Below are 20,130 nucleotides of genomic sequence, written 5' to 3'. Positions count from 1 at the left end.
TAAAGGTTTTGAAGTGCGGGGAGTCGGAAGCTGCCGATGATAAGCGTTGGTATGGATGCGGCCAATTAGCGGCCTCGGTATAACACTGCAGGTGTACTGACTTCGCCGTTAAGTTGTACGAACTTTATTAATTGTTGCCTTGTGTATCATCTACCGGCCAAGGAGAATAATGTCTCAGTACCAAGAATAAATATATTCATAAAGCCCGAAAAGCCCATCTAATTTGCCTCAGTGTACACAAGTATGTATCAGACCAGATCAGATCATTATAATGTATAGTTCAAGATATTTATAGAATATGATCACTCCGTTAACTGGATACGGCCTTGCCGCCTCCTCTCGCCAAGCTGATACACGATCTCTGGCAACTTGAAACTGAAATGGCACAGGACGCCCGCGATAAACCCAATGGCATCGTTCTTAAACCCGACGAGGAAGCCGATGGTGACCAACATAACCGTATATCGTTTCTTACGTTCTTCCTCGGTCAACACCGGCCCAATTTCCTGCCCGCTTTCTCCCAGCAATCCAGGACGGGTTTTACCCAAATCTCGCGCGCCCGTCGTGTTCAGGCTTTCTCCTACACTTGCCAATTCCAACCCGGCCGCAATCACCATGATCCCCAAGAGCGCAAACGGGAACCGCTGCAACAAGCCGACCAAGGTATTACCGAAGAACAGCCCGATCAGCAGCTTCAGCACGCCTAGAAAGATGATGCTGGATCCCGAGCGCGCGCCGAACCGGAACTGGGCTGCGAGCCCGCCAGATCCGTGGCAGACTGGCATGGCGCCGAGCCAGCAACTTACCAGGTTCATCAATGCGACGCTGATGCCCACGGAGGTTATGGATGGCGTTTCAACGTCCGGCAGCAGATCGTTGGCGAGGTGGACGACTGCAATGACCGAGTTCAGTGTTGTTAGTGGTAGCTGGCCAATGCCGGCCTCAACGATTCCAACGCGCCAGTCGCTACCGACTGGGACTGTCGTTTTGGGGATCCATGGCCGGAAAGCGGGCAAATCCGCCTGTTGTGCGGCAAGGATGATGGCAAACACGAGTCCGACAAACAACACAATCAAAGCGTACGGCAGGTTTCGGTAGTGATTAGTGACTAGCAAGAAGAGAAAGGCCACTACGGCCCAAATCCGGTTGTCTGCCCACGATGGACCGACCCAGCCCAGGTTGGCGAGTATGGACGTCCCCGCGGAAATGATCAGGGACAGACCAGCACCGACCTGGATGCCCTTGACGACGGGGATAGGCACAACGGCTGAGAACCAACGCAGCAGGCCGGTCGCACTGAAGACAAAAATGCAAGCAGCCACAAAGATGCCAGCGGCAGCGATCTCTCCGTTGGTGAAGACATTGGCGATTGCGACGGCACCGATGGCTTTCATCGGCTGCACTGGCAGCGGAATACCAAAAAACAGGCCGGTCAGGATGTTAGCAATGCCGGAAAAGACCAAAGTGCTGGATAGCGACACGGTGCCATTGATGGCGAGCGCGATAGTAATAGGCAGAAACGTGCCCAGGTCGCCCAGCGAGCCCGAGAGCTCGGCCAGCGGCTGTTCTCTAAAAACCCGCAGGTTGCGAGCCGAGATGTCGCGGAATGAGCCGAGGGCAGACATGCCGGAGGAGGTCGACGAAGTTCCACGGTCCAAGACTGGAAACAGATAGATGTCGTGAAGATGAAGTTGTTGTTCACGCTCCCCACGGATGACATAACGGGCTGGCGTGCGGGGCATTGCATCCCGGCCCAGTGACCCAGCCATTGAAACGCGCGTCTATAGAAGACGCTGCTGCAGCCGATAGAGGATGCATTTTGGCAATTGATACTACTATTTGCAAAAGGCCAAGCCAAGGTGTGACTGCATACTCATCGGTCGACGTCCATTCAAGCTTTTCATGTCATACCGCGTTTCTTGGCGCGTTGCTCAAGACGAGACGCCAGGCACAGGGATGACTATGACAGTAGTATTAAACTATAAATATTATTGCTCGTCTTGATAGAGACACAACCGTCATTAATATCAATATCAAAGCAACTCTAGCACTCTTGAAGAATAGCCCATGTTCATGATTGGCTCGGGATCTTGTCAAGTGGATTAGCTAAGCTCCCACGTGTTCGGGGACCATGCGAGTATTCAGATTACAGTTTAATTACCGTATTCCCCAGATTCATCTCGTATGCGGACGCTGAATATAGTGAAGATTACCCTCGCTCGGCTCAAGAACTGACCTACCCGCAGTCTGCATACACAAGTCCAGTCGAAAGAAGACAGCATCTCTTATCACCGTAACGCCCCATACCAGACGATACAGTCAAGTGGGTCTCTTCATGCCGGTAATAATCTCTCCTAGCCAACCATGCGCTGAAGATCATCCATCGTAAGCACGTTAAAGATTACCGGTACAGAGGTTTCGGGCTCCTCGCCTGAGACTTCGACTAAAAGAGTCCCCGAATGTGCCTGTGGCTTTGCTGACTTTTGTCGTCGATCAGATGAGGCCCAAACTCGGTCGGCTCTCAAAAATGAGCCGTGGCCATGGCGTGACTGGCTGGCCGTGATCCCGACTCACTCTTTACTCCTGCTGTCTATCCACCATGCTGCTCTAAACAAGAACAAGTACCATGTTCACGCCCGTCCACACCTCGCTAGGCGCTCTGCTCTTGTTCAGCGGGTCGTTTGGTCTGCTTGTACATAACGGCCGCGTTTTTGGCATCTCATCGATTCTACGATCCGGTCTGTCTCCGGCCCAAAGGGAGCATGAGAACCTGTCGATTCTGGTAGGATTGCTGTCGAGTCCTCTGCTAGTCTCGTTCTTTGTGCCCTCGTTGCTCCCTTCGTTTCCAGGCTCGGTTGAGTCGTGGTCTTCGGCGGCGTCTACGCTAGGACTGGGATTTTTGATAGGATGGGGGACCAAGGTGAGGCTCATCTATACGCTCTATATATATGCGTGCTAGTCATGATGAAAGTTCTCGCGCAGATCTAACTTGCAGCAAAACAGAATGGCAATGGCTGTACCTCCGGACATATGCTCTGCGGACTATCACGTCTCTCGCCACGCTCCCTGATCGCCACCGGTCTATTCTTCACCACTGCCGTCCTAACGGCAAACTTTGCACCCTCGGTGACCGGCTCGCAAATAATCCCTGCATGCAATGACGGCCGTCCTTGCTACCATACCCTCCTCCCAACCACGTTTGAACTCGCCGTGATGACGACGTGCGCTATCCTGGCCCTTTTCACCAACTTTATCGTCGTCTCCCCCAAGTCTTCGGTAAGACCATCACCGTCAGAGCCACGGCGACTGCTGTTTGCCTACCTGGCCGGCCTCCAGTTCGGACTGGGCTTGCTGTTCAGCGGCATGGGCGACCCCACCAAGGTCATTCGTTTCTTTGCCTTTGTCGCGAATATCAACAGTTTCGATCCGTCGCTCGCTCTGGTTCTTCTTTTTGGTGTGGGGCCCTCGCTCTATGGCTATCTAACCGTGAAACCCGGTCAGCCGACGACAAGCGGGAAGATCGATGCTCCCACGCTGGCGGATGCATGGCGTCTGCCAACACGCACCGTTGCCGATATAGACTGGCGGTTTGTTGCCGGAGCGGTCGCTTTTGGAGTCGGATGGGGTCTGAGTGGTGTCTGTCCGGGGCCAGCCATCCTCAGGGCCGTCCTTCAGCCGGCGTGGGGAATTGTTTGGATGGGCGGTTACGCATTGGGAAGTTTGTTGTAAATGTGTTGATAATATCTTGATGCAGTTGGAGATGATCTTTTGGTCACTGTAAATATCTTTCTCGGTCGTAGATCATAGAATAATAAATGTCGATACTGTCTCTAATTAATAGCTACTAGTACACCATCAGTAAAAAATTCTAAAAGAAACATATATACATATAAACAGACACAACCAGGTGCTACATGCAGGGGAAAGAAAGAGAGGGCGGGAGAGAAAAAGTCTATACAAGTTGAATATCTTACAATTCAGTTTTTCTACTATGTAAATCCGCCGAGCGAGCGGACGGGGTGGTCTCAAAGAACCCATCGAGTTCCATCCACTCCGCCGCAAAGGCCGTGACCAGCATGCTCCAGTCCTCGACTGTAGGGCCGTCCAGGTTTTCTCCGGTATCCTCCATGGTGTGCCAGACCTTCGGGAAGCCAGATCCGCTATTAAAATCAATCAAATGCAGAATCTCGACTCCGCGGTGCATAAAGGGGAGGTGGTCGTCTGATATACCGCCCCGGGAAGTAACATGGCGCTCGCTTGCCTCGACATCGACTAGCCATCGTATTTCGTTTCGCTTCGCTTTTTCCTCGTGGGGTGGTGCAGATCTGAGCTCTCCAAGTTCCCGGAGGCGGTTTTCTAGCTTGCCCATGTTTTGATAAGCCCAATGGGTAGTAGGAAAGTGCGAGCGAATCGTAGGGGACTTGGCTCCCAGGAGATCAAGAAGCACAAACAATGTAATCGACGAAAGCTCCGTTTTAAAGTTCGACATGACCGGGTGATAGGAGTCTTCCCAGGTCTCGGCCAGAGAGCGCGCCCCGTATAGTGAATCTGTATCGGTCCAGGTTTGAAATGCCTCTTCGCCGTCGAGGAAGAGCACTTGAATGCCTGTATGCTCGTCAAGGTCAAGGTTCGAGTGGCCCCGGGCCCCCATTTCAGTCCATTTCTTGGTCAATGCAGCATCGATGCTTCGCATGGCGTGCATGATCATGGCGCACGGCGCAGCGCTGTCGATGGCACCAATAAACCCTTCGGGGGAATACTTGCTGTCATAATGGGCGACCAGAGTCAATCTGCCCACGTCGCCCTTGGACGCCCACGGCGGGTCCCGGTATGCAATAAAGTTGACAAATGGCACTTCCTTGTCGCCGCTCACTGGTGTCTTTGACGTCGAGTTCTGGAACTCGATTTTCCAGTCGGGGAGGCTGGTTTGGAAAAAGTCATTGAAGTGGTTGAGCACGGCCGTAGAGCCGGGCGTTCCAGGAACTCGTGGGATCAGTATAGGCGAGAGAAGCTTTCCAGTATGAATGTCAAAGTCGTCGCCAGGTCTAGGGAGCGCTCTCAGTGTGTCGTCCGATATCACGCTGTATGCCACCGCGGAATGCACCAGCAGGAGAAGAGAGAACACGCAGCGCCACAAGGCATGGCGGCTGCTGGATAACACCACCATTAGCACTGGATCGCAATTTTTATGCCCGCTCAGATCGGCACCCGAATAACCGCAACGTGCTGGCTGCTGCTAAGGCTGGTCGATGCGAGATTCCTTCGTCTCTGGCCAGGTTGTTGTTGTTCGTCCGTTATCTAATCAGCGCCAAGCCCCGCACGGGGCAGCTCCGCGATATTTGTTCCGCATCATTATTTCGAGCACTGTTTCTCCGCATCTCGAACTCGGGCATGCGCTATCGAATTCCTGTCGGGGTCAATTGGAGAAAGAATATTTTTCGGAAGGAGATCTCCCCGTTTTAACAATGAAGTCATCACACCTCGCCTTCTCGTCGCTGTGTCGAGCTGCAAATCCCGTCGCAACCCTCCGGTGTCCTGCACAACGACATCTCCAGAATCGAATACCCATTCGCTTCAAGTCAGCTAGTTCTTCGAAAGTCAAATACGTTCCCGCGAAGCCAATCCCAGTGGCGCCTCGACAGGCCCCTACACAACTCCCGTCTGCATCCAAACCCGGTCAGCATTGGCGGCCAACTCCTCGACAAGGTACAACCATAAACCAAACAGAATGAATTACACAGAGGCTAACTTGAGCTCTAGTCGTTACGCCGGAAAAGATTTTGATATATCATGGCGGAACAGGGAAGATTGTCTTCCTGGGGGTGTTGCGGACAGCAACGCTGTTCATCTGCGGAGCCTCGACTATGATCATAGCTCCGGCTTTTTTTGCGGACGAGTTTCCAGCATATCTGGCACCATTAAGTAAGTTATTTTATATCTATGTCAGAGACTCAATTACTAATTATGTATAGTTGTCATTGGCGGAGCGCTCCCTCTGATTTTCGTTGCATATACGACTGCGCCGTTTGTCAACAATATCTACCTCCATCTCCCACCCTTTGCCCGCAAATCACGAGAGGTCGCTCTGCAATACGCAAAGGATCTTCCTTCATCAGCCGTACTGTCAATCAGGACCATGAAGATGACAACGATTCCACGGGTCACAGAGGCCCGTATCTCAGACCTTGTCCCTGACAAGGCCCTGGTACGACCCGTGTCATTCCGAAATAAGAACCCCGCGTCTGCGCCCTGGTGGCGAGGGGGTACATTGAAGCAATTTTATGTGGCCAAGGAGAGCAAAACTACAAGGGGCACGTCCAAATTCTTCCCGGAAATGTGGCCGTACGTTTACAAACATATAAACGGCACTAAACCGCCACAAAAGTGATGTCTTCCGTTGTTGTATTATGTACTGTATAAATAGGTTGTATTCAGAAATTAATGAAGTCATTTGGTTGTTTTGCTAGACTATTTTTACTTGAAACCACTCAAATACTCACAAATAACGGAAAAAAGAGATAGAAACCCCCAAGTATGTGCCTCTTCAAACAAACACGTTGAAGATTCTTTCTATTTCTTCTCATATCCAGGATCAAACGCCCCAGCCTCCTATCCTCGTCGTCGGGCAACGCGCCAGAACCAGCCATTGCCCTGTCAACGAGCCCTGAGAAAAGTCTCACTCGCCCCTCTTCTGCAACACACCACTTCTCTCATCCCAGACTCTGCCCCGCAACCAGCCATCTCTTTCAGTTGCCCGATATCATGTCAGAGTCAGCTCACGGTGGGGCGTTGCACCTCTCTTTAGTCCTTGTTTTACCCCCCCCCCCCCCCCCCTTCTCTCGCCGACTTTCGTCTCTCGTCTCCTCTACTTCAGTCAACAGCACCTCCGTCTTTCTCACCTTGTTTCTCTTGCTCTTCACCACCTCATCACAGATTGTCAATTCTCAATTGCTACTTCTCATCAACATCATCTCCTCGCTCGTCGACTGTCACTCTCACATCTATCTATCCATTGCTCTCATTCCCAGTAAGCTGATCTCCTCATCCTTCCTTCTTCATCCCTCAACCACTAACAAAACACTCCAACTAGCTCACCTGTCCAAACTTCTACAACCCCTCGTCCTCTCCAATCACCAAGAGAAAGACAAAACCGAATCATTCAAAATGGTTGCTACCAAGGAAGACCAAAACAAAGCCATCCCACTCTCCAATGCGGAGATCAAACTCATCGCCCTCGGCGTCCGTTTCGCTGGAGAAGGCGGAAAGGTAGGCCATATCAATTACATCCTGAAAAAAAAAAAAAAAATTTCCCTTCCCAAATGTATTCTCGCTAACGTTGGACCTAAACTAGATGGACTACGAAAAGATCGCCCACTATGGCGGATACACCAAGGGCTCTGCGCAGGTCTTGTACCGCAAGGCTCATCGTAAACTGCTCGATGCTTTCCCAGTGTCTGATGAGCCTTTGAACATCAATACCCCTGATGCAACTCCACAGACTCCGAAATCCAAGGGAGGTAAAGTCAGCTCTGCTGCTGCCAAAAAGCGCAAGGCTACAGCAGAGGAGAGTGCTGGTACCACTTCCACTCCTGGTGAACCTGACGGTTCTGTTGGGACTCCTGCAAATGGATCCGGTGTCGACGGTGAAGTTCGTACTCCGACCAAGGCTCAGGCAAAACGCCAGCGGAAGAGTCCAGTCAAGAAAACTGCGGTGTACGTATTCCTCCTCCCCTTCTTCTGTCTAAGTACGTTCCACTGACCGTTGGTTTCAATCAGTAGATCCGAGTCTGTCAAAAAGGAAGAGCAGGATTCCGACGACCAGAACGACCTCGTCAAGCGCGAGCCACAAGAGAACCCTTTTACTACTTCTGGGCTCTAGTCAATGGAAGTGAACAACACACACGAGTCTCGACTATGTACGCGCCAAATCCTATCTTGAACAAATAGACATACTAACCTTTTCTCCCTAGTACCAAGTCTCATCTCATCATCTCTCGTGTTTTTATCTACTTTTTTCCCCTTATTTGAAAAATCTGCAATGTCCGGAGAATCGGAGTCGGTTAGGTTTGTTAGTGGGGAGAAAGAACGGCGCAGCATCAGTTTTCTTTTTTCTTTTATCACCTCGATTTTTCATGAACATGACCAAGAGCTAGCTTGCTTTGGTCCATCTTGAATTTGCATCTCGTTTCTAGGGGGATTTTCTCGTTAGGCACATCGAGCTAGATAGCATTTAGTAGCTAGTATCATTTCTTCAACATTGAACATCTCCGTTTCTTAATAATTCCCTCAATCAAGTAGAAGGTGGAAGGTTCAAAATTTAACAGTAAATAGTATTAGGGACTAACTATGTAATCTAACCGGATACCATCTGACCAGATCAACCAGATTAACTAGCTCAAAGGTACTCACACCAGATATCCACTTGGCTCACGATATATTATATATATATATACCTACCGAGAATTTCAAATTGCACAAAAAATAACCAGACGCCTTGAACCTAATCTTATACAGAGGAACCGAAATAACCCCACCTTCCAGAGAACTATAAAGCTTCGATCGCCTTGCGCAGAATCTCCAATCCCTGGTCAGAAACCTCGGCGTCGTCCCGCAGAAGCCAGGCAACGTCACTCCACCAACCAAGGCCAATGAGGCCGCCGCCCTTGCGCCGCTCCAGGCTTTCAGTCAGGCGGCTCGTGTGCTCCCATTGCTTGGCCGCGGTTTCGGCATTCTCGACAACCTTGTTGGGAATACCGCACATCGATGCGCAGTGCATACCGAAACTTCCTTCGGCCACTCCTTCTTCCAGTTTGTAGAGGAAAGTGACTAGTCGTTCCTCCTCATCGACGTGGATCTGCATTCGTTTAGGTGCAATCTCCGGGTGTCCAGCAAACTCGGCCGCGAGCGAGTGGTAGTGTGTTGCAAAGAATCCCAGGGAGCCGATATGGGTTGCAATGTGATGCAACACTGCTTGTGCCACAGCTACTCCGTCGTACGAGCTGGTGCCTCGACCGAGTTCGTCAAGAATCACCAAGGAACGAGGTGTCGCCTCCGACAAGATCTTCTTGGTTTCGGACAACTCAACAAAGAAGGTGGATTGCGCGGCAAAGATATTGTCATTTGCACCTAGACGAGACATGATTCGGTCTACAGGGGTCAGGCGAGCAGACTGGCAGGGTAAGTAGCAGCCAATCTGGGCCATAATGACTGCAACACAGGTCTATCACGACGTTAGTTTTTCTCACAACTAATAGGGAAGGGATATGTTACCATTCTCAGTATAGTTGATTTACCAGCAGCATTGGCACCAGTCAACAAATTGATGTTCGGGGTCTCGCCTCCAAGCTTCACATCATTGGGGATAAAATCTGTCACGTTCTGCAGCATGCAGGGATGGCGAAGCTCCTCAAATTCGAGTACGCTTCGATCATCGTCGACAAAGACTGGTCTGCAGCTTGGCTGTCCGAGGGACGAAGAGGCTTTAGCCAAGCTGATCAGACAGTCTAATTGTGAAACAATTCTGACAGACTTCAACCAAGTCTCATAGTTCTCGTCAAATCGGGCGTAGAATCTGCCTGCAACCTCCTTGACAATCTGGCCATGTGTCTCTTGTGCCTCCTGCAGTTTGCGGATGATAACTCGCAATTCAGGGAAGTAGTAGCGCTTGACCTGTTTGGTAGCGGACATTTGGTCCCAAGTTTTGGGGATGTTCTTGACTTTAATTGGTACCTCAAGCTGGTAGATCTCCTTGCCATTGTCCTTGTAACAAATCGCGCTTGAACCGAGGTCACGACGAACGTTTTTTAAAAGACTGTCCAGTTCACGATGTAATTCGTCAATAATCTCTTGTGATGCGTCAAAGTCTTCCTCGATGCCGGGCTCTGGAACAAGGATGCCGTTCTCTTTGGCTTTGAGTCTGTCAAAGGCAGTCTTCCAATACTCCAATGGAGACACCAAATCCGGCATGGACGAGACAAGTTTGCCTATCACACCATCACCTGAACCAAGCTCTTTCAGTAGACTCATTGTGTATTCAATTTGCTCAAATCCTTCAAGAACCCGCAGGAAATCCTGTGCTTTGCACGCTCCGGCGTGAATGCGAGAAATCAATCGTTCCAAATCAGGCATTTTAGTCAACTGAGACGAGAACTGGTCACGAACAACAGTATCGGCATTTAGTGAGTCGACGGCATCGAGTCTTGCATTGATTTTATTGGTATCCATCAATGGATGGCATACCCATTGCTTAAACATCCGCTTGCCAAAAGGAGTAATGCAGCGGTTAAGAAGCTGGAATAGTGTTCCATCGCTGCCACCATCAAATGAATTGGCAAATATTTCCATGTTGATGAGAGTTTGCCCGTCCAAGACGAGGCTCGTAGCCTTGCGAATCGGATCGTACCAGTTGAAGTTGCCAATGGTGACCAGGTCACGGTCCAGTTTGAGCACTCTCAGATATTGTATCAGTGCACCAAATGCAGACATGGCATACTCTTTGTCGCGCGCTTCACGAAGGACTTGCGGCCAGGCTTCAATGTTGTCCTTGTCCTCGGAAACAAAATAATCACTGGCATCGAGCTCTCTTATAGTAATTTCAGATTCCCAAAACTCCTTGACTGGTTTCAAATGATTCCAAAGAGTTGTAAGTCCTGTGTTGTTCTTGAGGATACGCATTGCTTTCTGGCTGACTGCGGACTTTTCCAGCAGCAACTCTTGTGGTCGAGTCTGAGCGACAAACGTTTCGAATTTTGTCATGTCGGCATCATCTTGAAATTCAGCCAAGTGAAATTGACCAGTAGCAGTATCAACAAAGGCAATGCCGAAGGCGGGAAGTCCATCCAGGATGACTTCTTTGATTGCAACACAATACGTTGACATATCATCCTGGAGCATTGAACCATCCACCAAAGTGCCCGAAGTAAGGACACATGCTAGTTCACGCTTGATGATTTTGTCCTCCTTCTTTGCGCCTTTCTTATCGTCCCTTTCACGCATCTCTTTTCCTAGAGCAGACTCGGACTGATCAACTCGGGCGATCTTGTAGCCTTTGGCAACAAATTGGTTGGCCCAGTGATCGAGACTCATTTCAGGTACACCAACCATGCGCATGTTGACTCTGTCGGTGAGCTTCAAGTCAAATAGCTGGTGGCCAATAGTTGCATCGTTCTCATAAAGTTCATAGAACTTGCCCTTTTTGAAAAACACAACGGTATCCCAAAACTTTTGTTTGATTTCCCAGTACTGCTTTTCGAAAGGAGAAAAACGAGACCAAGCCAGCGGCGGTATATAAATTGTACGTGGATCGAAATTCGGATCACCTGGAGGATTTCTATCGATATCGGTGATATTAGCAAGCCATGGGTATCGCTTTTCAGGCTCGGTCTCGTGTGCTTTCTCCTTTCGCTTAACACCGTTGTTCGTGGAGACTACTGGATCTCGCGGTTTACGAGGTTCCTTGTTATCGGGATCGAATGCCCATTGCTGCGCTGTGCCACCCGCGGTCGATTCTGGAATATCTAGATCGACGTTACCCATAGGCGAGGGCGGCTCATTCAATTGTGCCTTGGGCGGCACAGATTTGGCCGTCTTCTTTCGCTTCTTGGATGGCCGCGCATCTTCATCGGACTCGTCGGCGACGACAAAGTCGTCCATTTCTGATATAGTCAGTATACGATAAGCGAATATATATATAAATCACAAGACAAACCATCTTCTTCAGGAAGGTCGACCTCTGCCTTAAATTCGTCTTCGCTCTCAACGGCAGGTCTGCGTCGCTTCCGCGACCGATTGGGCTTGAAGATCGCCTCATCATCATCCTCTCCCTCGCTATCAGACTCGATATAATTGACTCTCTTTTTGACCTAGTAGCGCGTAAACATAATGCATCTCGTGAGCTGGGGCGAGTAATACAAACCTTTCTCGTTGGAGTCAACGAGAGGTCGGATTTCTATCAAAGTACAACAGTCAGCATACCGACACTATACGAAACAGTAAAATATCCTTCAATTGCGAGGAACTGACCTTCTGAGGAACATCATCTTCCTCATCCGGCTCAATCGCGTCGCTACTCGGAACCGGCGTCAGATTCTGCACGGCGCTTTTGGACTTGACCGTCGACGACTTGCCAGCGGCAACGCGCTGGGTGGGAGACGATGCCGGCTCGGCATTCCGGGTGGCTGTCGATGGTGTAGCCGGAGAGGACTTTTGGAAAAAGCCCAGTATGGATCTTTGGTTCTTCATGTTCTGGGTGCTGGACGTGGATCGTTTCAAGGCGGGCGTCGCAGCAGCGGGCGAGGACGCGGCGCCGCTTCCCCTTGCCATTGCGTGTGTCAGGGAGCGAGCAGCTATATGCTGGGTGAATTGCGTTGTATAAAAGAAAACCGCGTAACAAGAAAGCTCAAAAGAACGGCTGTAGCTGTAAGAACAGTGGAGGCGAGGTGATCGCCCACAACACAACAGGGGGAAGGAAGTCGACGCGTCGTCACGCGTTGAGTGGCTTTGCCCAGCGCTACCGCCCCACACGGGCCGATGACATATCACTTCTATAACTAAACCAACCCTATGTCAGTTGCAAAATGTCATTTTATGCCTACGGATCTAAATCATTACTTTATTGAGTTCGAGCTCAACGGCAGATAGCGGCTTTCACGGCAGGAAAAAAAAAAAAAAAGAAAGCTGAATGAAGACAAAGAGAACGTGCAGCCTGTGGGTTTTCGAATCATTTCAAGTCTGATTGAGGCGATCAACGTTAGGGACCTAGGGCATTACATCCAGTTAAAGTGTCAGAAGAGAGAGAACAATCGTATTAATACAGATCCTGGCCAGGATTAGTGCGTATATAACGCTACTTCCAACTATCTATCGTACAAAGCCAGTCCAATAATCATCTAAATGTACAAGTCACGTATAATACCATCCCCTATTATTCCTTGTCCCCTTTCCTCCTCGTGTGATCAATCTTCCTGATTTTGAAATCAGTTTGTGGCATATCCTCGTACTCACTCTTCCCTTCAGCCCTCCTCTCCTTGAATTCTTCCCATCCGGGCGCGGTCAGCCCCTTCGCTTCGAACTCAGCTTCGTCGATAAGCTCGACCATCTTCATTCTCCATTTTCCGATCTTGAAGATCAGGAGCTTTTCATCAATCAAGAAGTCTGGCGTCCTTTCCTTGACCCAGGGATGGATAGGTGTGAACGACAGGGCATCGTTCATGGCTCCCGAGTCACCGGCCCGGCTTCCGATATGGGCTCCCTTGTTGGCGATCAAACGATGGCCCTCGCTGTACGAGGAGACCAAACCAGCGTTATAAAGAACTTTGTTCAAAGTCTGCTCGAGAACAAGCGGTCTGGGCAGCAGGACCGTTCCAGTCGACATGGACTCGTAAGTCACTGGCGGTGCATGTATATTGCCTGCTGCGCGGTTTATAAATTTGGCTTCGGGCTTATAAGCATAGGTCTCGGGCATTCTTGGACCTGTTGTTGGCGGCGGCGTTGGCTGTGCAGTGGAAGAACGGGGCCGGAATAGCTGTTGGTGCTGAAGGGCTGTTTTCTGCGCCGTGTCTCGTCCATAGGTAATTTCAACAAACTCTTGAGCAAGGGTGTGGTGCGCAATTCGACTAGGCGGGTCCGATCTTTGCTTCTCCATGATTTTCGCAATCTCTTCGAGAGGCAGGAATGTGAGCATTTTCAGATACCGCTCTACCTGGTCGTCTGGAGTCCGAACAAAGTACTTTGTACATGTCAGTAACATTCGACACAACTTAAGGGGGGCATGGAACATACTGCATAAAGATCAAACACTGGTGTCAGATCCGAGTCAAGCCAGACTGCATTCCCGGCCGATTTTCCAAATTTCTCCCCCGATGGGCTAGTCAGAAGTGGCGTGGTGAAGCCATTGGGTTGTTGCAGGTCGTCGTCCATGTCTCTGCGGTCGTCTTGCACAGCTGTATTCCTACCCATTTGCTTGACAGCTTCCATTCCAAAGAGAATGTTACCAAATTGGTCCGCACCGCCGACCTGAATCTGCGTGCCTGTCCTATATAGATGGAACCAATCCCATGCCTGCATAATAGGATAGCAAAACTCTGCAAACGACATACCCTTGCCCTCTAGCCGATTCTTAACGCTGTTGTTAAGTTAGTTGGGAAATGCCACTAGAAACACAAAAAAAACCCAGGGACAAACATACGTATCTCGGCCTAGCATAGGTCCAAGCCTCATATTCACTCCCAAGTCCCGCAACACATCAGCAAATAGTATTTTATTCCACCAAGTGCTGTTATTCCACAGAGCGCGACGAGCAGCCCATTGCTCTACATAGCCATGTCGAAAGCCGTAACGCTCGATACAAGCGCTTAGTTTTTTCAACTGCATGTGCATTGCAGCCATGTTGGTCGTACGAACAGACCTATGTTCTCGCGCTCGTTCCTCGGTTCTTCCTGTCGGGTCTCCGAATTTGGCAGTAGCGCCTCCAAGCTTTGCGTCCATTAGTCTCCAAATACAGTCCCAAGCAGCTGTGACTACTCACCACAAACGATATTGGATATCCCCAGTGAAACGCCCAGGCCAGAACCATGAAAGGAATCATATGTCCGACATGCAAAGACGGCGCAGTAGGGTCGACTCCAACGTAGAAGCCTACTCGTTTCTGGGTGAGGAGTTTTTCAAGGTGGGCACGTTCTCTAACAGCAATGTAGATGTCAGCCTCGATCTCCCTCTCTCCATTTGAAAATCCCCGTTCAGCTCAAAGAACGGTGAAGAAAAAGAAAACTCACCCTACCACCTGATGCAACAGACCGCGGTCTTCAAGGTGCTGTACAAAGCCTTTTCGTTTCCCTTTTTCGATGTCTTCCGCCCACCTGCTCCATTCTTCTTCCGACTCCTTGGTGCGCTGAAGATATTGCTGCGTAATGCATCGTTTCTGCGGAAATGGGAGGTTGACATGTGATGTGCTGGTAACACTTGGTCTGCACGACTTGGTATATAGCTGTCGTCGGGCGCTGTAGATACCGTACGAGTCCCGTAAGTTCACGGCGGCTCGATTCATCGGTCGTACCATGGCCATTCTAGAAGAGGCCATTGTTGAGGAAGACAAAACAAACCGTCGCGAAAGCAACAAAATTTTGGCGATAGATCGGGAGAAGCAAAGAGCCCGCGGTCGCGCTAGACCTGTTTGGGAATCCCAGCTCAGCAAATAAAATCGATATACAAAATTGTTTTGCAAATAAATTGGACTAAATTCGACTAGAAAATTAATACATTGTCTCTCTCGAGGTTTTTACGGGCAAGTTTTAATAGCAATAGGTAAGACATCAAAATTCATTCATTCATGCATTATTTGTTCATCTAATATCTACAGCCGACAAGCACTGAGGGACCTAAAACATACTCGTCAGCGGAAATTCATCTCGTAGTGTATTTTTTTTCCAAACAGAGAGTAGAAGAATCGATATCAGAAGGAAGGCAACGGAAAATATCCACACGGCTTTGCGCTTTCAGAACAGGTCTGTGATTTACATCCGGAATGTTTCATCAGGTGATTCGACCAACAAGTGGCCACAAAAAGGGAAGATTGAGAGTAAGAAAAAGGTTTCGACATACCTTTTGGAACAATTGCTGAGCAGAATATAAAAGACCTAGACTGTTAGCAGAAGCTTCACGAGGCCCGATCCGAAATCAATCTTGTCATGGAACATCAACCATGGTAAACACGCAAACACGTCAACACGTAAACACCGCCAAGTGATGAGAAATTGGTCAGAGATGCCTTCATCGCGTCCGTTTATGTAACAAGATTGGTGTGCCGAACGCCTCTTTCAAACTCGCATCCCATCCCGGTCTGCGATCCTTGGGCCTCCGTGAAGAGGAGAATCAACAGTCCATGGAGAGAGCGAGCAATCAAATAGAACACACTAGGCTTTCATCATCTAGCAGCAGCAGAACGTTAGTATGGAAGCACTGGAGGCACTGGAGGTTGTGCGAGATAATTTTCGCTCACCTGTTCAAAACTTGGAAGGATGGAGAGAGGAAGAAAACAGCGAGTGCGCGGATGCGAATTTTTATAGCTAGCGCAGCGGGTGGGGAACGTCTTCCTTCCGCGGAACAACAGAGACCGCCGAGAAGAAGCAGTTCACGCTCGACATTTTGGAAATGCCTTTTTGCGCCATCAATTGAGCTTCTTTTTTTTTGGCTGGACACTTTTTCCCCTTTTTATCTTAATGTACAGTATTCAAACTCTACATATTTTATTCCTGGACCCTTAGTTCGCCATGCTTGCAGCTGCCGTCCGCCGCAGCTCGCCTGGTCTCCAGGCCGTTTCTCGACGCAGCAGCTATATACAGATTGGAAACTTCGTTCACAGGAGGCAATTGGCACGAGAGAAATTCCAGCGCTCAATATGCCAGAGAAGCAGCCAGTTCCACAGCTCGCCCTTTTCGCGACAGCAGCACCAGGACAATGAGAGAATCACATCGGTGCTCGAGCAATATAAAAGCTCCGGTTTGTAGTAATTACCCTCTATGATAAGTTCGACCTTCAACTAATATATTCGCACATGGCAGTTGAATTCCCGAGCGCTACACATTCCTTTGAGCATCTATTACGAAGCGCCAATGCCGGCGATACCGTCGTTCTCCATGGCTATCTTGGGCCTCGGGCAGATCTTTCGAAAAAGCTATCCTTTGTACGATTGACGGATCCAACCATGCGACAAAACATTCAAATCATATCGTCTGCCAAAGATGATGCGCATAATAAATTAAAGTCGATGTCAGCAAACAGCCCTGTTGCCATCCGCGGGACCGTCCAGACGAAAAAAGGCAGCACTGGGGAACGGGAAAAAGTCGATGTCGAGAAGATCGACAGTCTAGAGATCAAGCTGGTGGATATTTGGCCGCTCAATGACTTTTCAAAAGATATAATAATGACCCCTGAGACGGTGTTCTCGGCAGAACAAAGATACTTACAGCTTCGTTCGGACCGAAGTCTACGAGAGGCGCTTCGCTTTCGCTCTGAAGCTCGCAGGGTGAGCAGGGAAGAGCTCGAAGGATGCTCGCCGCCATTCGTCGAGGTTGAAACGCCTCTTCTGTTCAAATCAACTCCAGAGGGCGCACGGGAGTTTTTGGTGCCAACCCGCCGCAAGGGTCTGGCATATGCTCTGCCTCAAAGCCCTCAACAGTACAAGCAAATCCTCATGGCAAGCGGTATTCCAAGATACTACCAGTTTGCTCGCTGTTTTAGAGATGAGGACTTGAGGGCAGATAGACAACCGGAGTTTACTCAGGTTCGTATGCGTCATCCAATAATTTTTATGTAGATCACTAACTAAGTGGCTATAGCTTGACTTGGAGATGTCCTTTGCAACCGGTGAAGATGTCATGAAAATCATTGAAAATGTGATACGAAGACTGTGGTCCACATTGCTCGGTGAGACGTTGACACAGCAGCCATTCCAAAGGCTGTCTTATCAAGATGCCATGGGTCGTTTCGGGTCAGACAAGCCAGACACTCGTTTCGGAATGGAGATTGTCCGCGTTGACTATATGCTGCCTCAAGACTTGATACAAAAAATCACGCCCATCACAAACCCAATCGTGGAGGCATTCAAATTGTCAAGCGAGGAAAACAGCCCTGCCCAAACGTTGGAATTTATCACCCGGTTTTTGGATTCACCCGCTGGCGCTGAGTTCAATCAAAATCCAGATGGAGGCCCGGGGATCTTCGTTTATGATTCCAAAAGGCCATTGTGCGGGCTTATGCCTTTTGGCTTTGAAGCCGCCGAGCGTGTCGAGGAGCTCATAGAGCCTGATCACGGTGATCTCATTGTTTTACAAGCACGAAAGAACGTCCCATTTTCAGGGGGCTCTACGCCTATCGGCGACCTTCGTAAAGCCCTTCACTGGGAAGCCGTTAAAACCGGCATCAAAGAAGCACCCAGCGGCTTCGACTTTTTGTGGATTGTCGACTTTCCTCTTTTCTCACCCACAAACGAAAACGAACCGGGTCAAGGCGGTGCGGCCGGTCTCGCATCCACGCATCATCCTTTCACAGCACCAAAGTCCGCCGCTGACGTTGATTTGCTGCTGACAGACCCGGCTGCGGTGGTAGCTGATCATTACGATCTGGTCGTCAATGGCGTTGAGCTTGGCGGAGGAAGCCGCCGTATACATGACGCTCGTGTCCAGGAGATCGTGTTCAAGGATATCCTTCAGATGCCGGACTCGCGCGTCTCAGAGTTTTCCCATCTGCTGGAAGCGCTCAAGGCAGGCTGTCCTCCTCACGCAGGTATTGCCCTGGGCTTTGATCGGCTGATCGCCGTCATGTTGGGCAAGGAGTCGGTCCGCGATGTGATTGCGTTTCCCAAGACTGGGAAGGGAGAGGACGCTATGGTCAGCTCTCCGGGCAAGATGTCTGAAGAAGCTTTGGCGACATATCATCTTCACTTGAGAGATTGAACCAATGATGCTTCCTTGTATTACTATATAGATTACGTGAGGATACCCATTGATTTGTATGATATCATGACTGTCAGAATAGAAAGCGCTCCTCTGTCATATTTTTTTTTTTAATAATCACCAGGCTATAACCAACAATGCGTCTGAGAATGGTTAAAACTGCCACTCTCTATATTTACATTATGGTCCAACCACCAAGCCTCTAGGTTTCATAATGAGTAAAAATAACACTCCGAGCTTATACTCTTACGTTCTTTCCGACTTCGAAACATCCATATTCGTCAAGTGAAAATGAACTTATCCCATCTTTGCATTTGAAAAATCCATTTCTAACCACCCAACAGGTCAGCAACATTCCCAATATGTACAAAAAGAAAAAAGACGACTCACCGGGATGCTCATCCTGAAACTTCTTCAACAAATCCATCTTCTTTTGCTCATCGCTACTCGGTTTACCCAATTCCTTCTGTCTCTGGTCATACATCATCTTCTCGACCATGGATCTCGTGGCGCCGTCCAGGTCGCCGAGCGACGAGTTTTCGGGTGTGATTTTGGTGACGTCGATCTTGGGCGCGGTGGTGACAATGTGCGGCCACCACTCCATGCGGTTTACTTTGTCGAGATGGACTGCAATTTCTTTGCCCGTTGGCGTCGTCTCGAGCGTCCATGTTGAATCATCGACGTGGATGGGGTGTGGGAAATCTCCCTAATTTGTTGTTTTTTATATCAGCATTGAAAAACAGAAGCCTGGACTATCATCATGGAATATGATCATCGTACCTCAATAAAAGCCGGTTGCCCCTTGAGGGCAACTTTGATCTTCGTCTTGGTGAGAACGACATCTAGATCTCGGCCCTTGATCGTCGCCGGCACGGAGATTGTGACGTCTGCGTCGCCGATGGTCTGGGTCCATTTGTACGGTAATTGGGCCTGTTCGGCGTCTTCCTTGGCCTTGCGCTCTTTTTCCTCTTGTTCGCGCTTGGTCACTTCTTCAGGGGTAGGTCCGGGGGCGTCTTCGACGTCGTCCATGGTGGGCTGACTGATCGATCTGGGTGCTTTTATATATTTGCGACTCGACTCACACGACAACACAGGTGTCTGTGTGTGTAAGGTGTGAATGGCTATAAGTTGATCGGTATATAAAGATTAAACAGAATCACTACTAGCAAGACTATGCAGTGTGTGTGAGTGTGTTTGTGCAGGTAGATTCCGAAGCTGCTCGAGTTCCAGCTGCTTCGATGGTGGGGTTCCGCGGAGAGCTGCCAGTGCGGGCAGGCAGGCAGCTCCGGCAAGCTCCACGCGCTGCTTCCATCTTTATTGGTATAAAGCATTGCTATATGCTATCGAGCCGTCAATGAAAACTGCATGTGTATGAAGGTCTACATATGGTGTTGGCGTTCAAAGGATGCAACCAACTGGCACCAGGAAGCTGATACTGTCATATACATAATAATCATTACAGGTGACAAACGATCTCGCCATTTCTTATTTTTATTTGAGTTGAGGCGCCTCCCTTATTTTTTCCCCGAGTCGAACTTAATTAAAAGCCCGACTTTCTCTTTAAGAGGGAAAAAGAAAGGGAAAACTACCGCGATAATAGGTGGTTTTTAATCTTCATACACCGTAGCGTGAGCATCGATGTGTGTGCATTTAGAACGCCCATTCATGACATGCTTTTTTT

At 49.4% G+C, this 20,130-nt stretch overlaps 8 protein-coding genes across 8 annotated transcripts; 3 read left to right on the top strand and 5 right to left on the bottom strand.

Annotated features, from left to right (window-relative positions):
* Positions 1 to 302: 302 nt before the first annotated feature.
* TRUGW13939_10075 (uncharacterized protein) lies at positions 303 to 1,769 on the bottom strand (the record flags this gene model as incomplete). Its single annotated transcript, XM_035493188.1, has 1 exon — positions 303 to 1,769. The coding sequence occupies one exon, from the start codon at positions 1,767 to 1,769 to the stop codon at positions 303 to 305; it is 1,467 nt and encodes a 488-aa protein (XP_035349081.1).
* An 857-nt stretch (positions 1,770 to 2,626) lies between these two features.
* TRUGW13939_10074 (uncharacterized protein) lies at positions 2,627 to 3,729 on the top strand (the record flags this gene model as incomplete). Its single annotated transcript, XM_035493187.1, has 2 exons — positions 2,627 to 2,920; positions 3,004 to 3,729. The coding sequence occupies 2 exons, from the start codon at positions 2,627 to 2,629 to the stop codon at positions 3,727 to 3,729; spliced, it is 1,020 nt and encodes a 339-aa protein (XP_035349080.1).
* Positions 3,730 to 3,970: 241 nt separating this feature from the next.
* Positions 3,971 to 5,167, bottom strand: TRUGW13939_10073 (uncharacterized protein; the record flags this gene model as incomplete). Its single annotated transcript, XM_035493186.1, has 1 exon — positions 3,971 to 5,167. The coding sequence occupies one exon, from the start codon at positions 5,165 to 5,167 to the stop codon at positions 3,971 to 3,973; it is 1,197 nt and encodes a 398-aa protein (XP_035349079.1).
* Positions 5,168 to 5,465: 298 nt separating this feature from the next.
* Positions 5,466 to 7,879, top strand: TRUGW13939_10072 (uncharacterized protein; the record flags this gene model as incomplete). Its single annotated transcript, XM_035493185.1, has 7 exons — positions 5,466 to 5,706; positions 5,761 to 5,922; positions 5,973 to 6,342; positions 6,882 to 7,027; positions 7,091 to 7,266; positions 7,352 to 7,713; positions 7,780 to 7,879. The coding sequence occupies 7 exons, from the start codon at positions 5,466 to 5,468 to the stop codon at positions 7,877 to 7,879; spliced, it is 1,557 nt and encodes a 518-aa protein (XP_035349078.1).
* A 666-nt stretch (positions 7,880 to 8,545) lies between these two features.
* On the bottom strand, positions 8,546 to 12,321 carry TRUGW13939_10071 (uncharacterized protein; the record flags this gene model as incomplete). The annotated part of the gene is made up of 4 exons (XM_035493184.1): positions 8,546 to 9,220; positions 9,271 to 11,654; positions 11,708 to 11,861; positions 11,974 to 12,321. The coding sequence occupies 4 exons, from the start codon at positions 12,319 to 12,321 to the stop codon at positions 8,546 to 8,548; spliced, it is 3,561 nt and encodes a 1,186-aa protein (XP_035349077.1).
* Positions 12,322 to 12,922: 601 nt separating this feature from the next.
* Positions 12,923 to 15,076, bottom strand: TRUGW13939_10070 (uncharacterized protein; the record flags this gene model as incomplete). Its single annotated transcript, XM_035493183.1, has 5 exons — positions 12,923 to 13,726; positions 13,780 to 14,122; positions 14,186 to 14,472; positions 14,525 to 14,678; positions 14,772 to 15,076. 5 exons carry the CDS (start codon positions 15,074 to 15,076, stop codon positions 12,923 to 12,925), a joined length of 1,893 nt encoding a protein of 630 aa, XP_035349076.1.
* A 1,189-nt stretch (positions 15,077 to 16,265) lies between these two features.
* TRUGW13939_10069 (uncharacterized protein) lies at positions 16,266 to 18,449 on the top strand (the record flags this gene model as incomplete). The annotated part of the gene is made up of 3 exons (XM_035493182.1): positions 16,266 to 16,494; positions 16,557 to 17,278; positions 17,334 to 18,449. 3 exons carry the CDS (start codon positions 16,266 to 16,268, stop codon positions 18,447 to 18,449), a joined length of 2,067 nt encoding a protein of 688 aa, XP_035349075.1.
* Positions 18,450 to 18,746: 297 nt separating this feature from the next.
* Positions 18,747 to 19,478, bottom strand: TRUGW13939_10068 (uncharacterized protein; the record flags this gene model as incomplete). Its single annotated transcript, XM_035493181.1, has 3 exons — positions 18,747 to 18,778; positions 18,840 to 19,155; positions 19,230 to 19,478. 3 exons carry the CDS (start codon positions 19,476 to 19,478, stop codon positions 18,747 to 18,749), a joined length of 597 nt encoding a protein of 198 aa, XP_035349074.1.
* Positions 19,479 to 20,130: the final 652 nt, after the last annotated feature.

Source organism: Talaromyces rugulosus, chromosome V, assembly GCF_013368755.1.
Source record: "Talaromyces rugulosus chromosome V, complete sequence".
NCBI lineage: Eukaryota > Fungi > Ascomycota > Eurotiomycetes > Eurotiales > Trichocomaceae > Talaromyces > Talaromyces rugulosus.
This window is presented reverse-complemented; position numbering and strand designations above follow the sequence as displayed.